Genomic DNA, 1,471 nt, shown 5'->3' with positions numbered 1-1,471 from the left:
TAAATTGATGACCAAAAATAGATCCAGAGACATAGAAGCATCAACAGCCCATCTAACCTCAGAGGGAAGGCAGGGGAGGAGGGAAGGGGTAAGAGATCAACCAAAGGACCTGTATGCATGCATATAAGCATAATCCATGGACACAGAAAGTAGGGGGGAAGGGCATATGCTGGGGGGTGGAAATGGCGAGGGGGAGGTCAATGGAGGAAAAAAGGAGACATATGTAATACTTTGAACAATAAAGAATTTAAAACCAGCCCGAGCCGGTTTAGCTCAGTAGATAGAGTGTCGGCTTGTGGACCAAAGGGTCAAGGGCACATACTTGATTTCAGGCTCCTCCCCAGCCTGGGTCCTGGTCAGGGCTCCTGAAGGAGGCAACCAATTGGTGTGTTTCTCTCACACCGATGTTTCTGTCTGTCTTTCTTTCTCTCTTTCACTCTCCCTAAAAAGTTAATGGAAAAATATCCTTGGGTGAGGATTAACAACAACAGCAACAACAAAAAGAATTTAAAACAAAAAAAAAGAAAAGAAAACTAGGATGAGTCTTTTGAGTCTTAAAATTTGAGAACCTTAGACATATAAAGTTTTTAAACTTAAGAGTTTAAATTTCAAACTTAAAAGTCATAGAGATATAGAAATTAGAAGCTTAATACTTCTGACATAGATTTATAGAACTGGATATTTTAATATAAAACAGCAGCACTTGAAAGTTAAAAATTTTATACCCTAATGTCATAGAACATTATGGTATAAATGTTCTATAAATGCCAAATCTAACATGGCAATCTCTAGTTTCTTCTCTTCCCATTTTCCTCATTGTTCACTCCATTCCAAACATACTGACCTCCTTGCTATTCTCTAACATACCAGGAATACTCCTGCCTCATGACCTTTGCTCTGGCTATTTCCTCTCCTAGATACCCACTTGGTTTTCCCATCTATTGTGTTTTCACAAAGGCCTACCATACACAAAGGGAAAAATAAGAAGATAAAGACAGAAAAGGGTGATTCTATTTCTTATCCATTTCATTTTCAGGACAAAAACAATCCACACACAGAATTCAACCTCAAGAACTTGGTCCTCACCACTCTCAACCTCTTCTTTGCTGGCACAGAGACTGTGAGCTCTACACTACGCTATGGATTTCTGCTTCTAATGAAGCATCCTGAGGTGGAAGGTGAGTGTCCACATGAACTGCTCACCTGGTGACTCCCACTCCTACCAGGAAAGAAGACATAACTTTGAAATCTTAGAAACCTATAGCCTTAGACTCTTCATTAATTAGCATTTTAATTTAATTTATTTTTTTTTAATCTTTACTGTTGAAAGTATTATATATGTCCCCTCTTTTCCCTATTGGCCCCTTCTAGCCAACACCTGGTCCCAGTCCCCCAGTCCCAAGCCTTGTCTGTGTCTGTGGGTTATGTCTGTGTCCCAGGGTTATGCATATATGCATACAAGTTCTTTGGT

The 1,471-nt window shown here is 39.6% G+C and overlaps 1 protein-coding gene across 1 annotated transcript in view; it reads left to right on the top strand.

Annotated features, from left to right (window-relative positions):
* Nucleotides 1-1,471, top strand: part of LOC102425493 (cytochrome P450 2G1) — an 11,152-nt gene that overhangs the window by 5,516 nt on the left and 4,165 nt on the right. Inside the window, exon 6 of the mRNA XM_006102632.3 lies at nt 1,037-1,178. Within this exon, the coding sequence (XP_006102694.1) occupies nt 1,037-1,178 (142 nt within the window). The remainder of the gene's footprint in view (nt 1-1,036; nt 1,179-1,471) is intronic.

This window comes from Myotis lucifugus, unplaced genomic scaffold (assembly GCF_000147115.1).
Source record: "Myotis lucifugus unplaced genomic scaffold, Myoluc2.0 scaffold_421, whole genome shotgun sequence".
NCBI lineage: Eukaryota > Metazoa > Chordata > Mammalia > Chiroptera > Vespertilionidae > Myotis > Myotis lucifugus.
The sequence above is the reverse complement of the archived record's forward strand: the minus strand, read 5'-3'. Positions and strand labels throughout refer to the sequence as shown.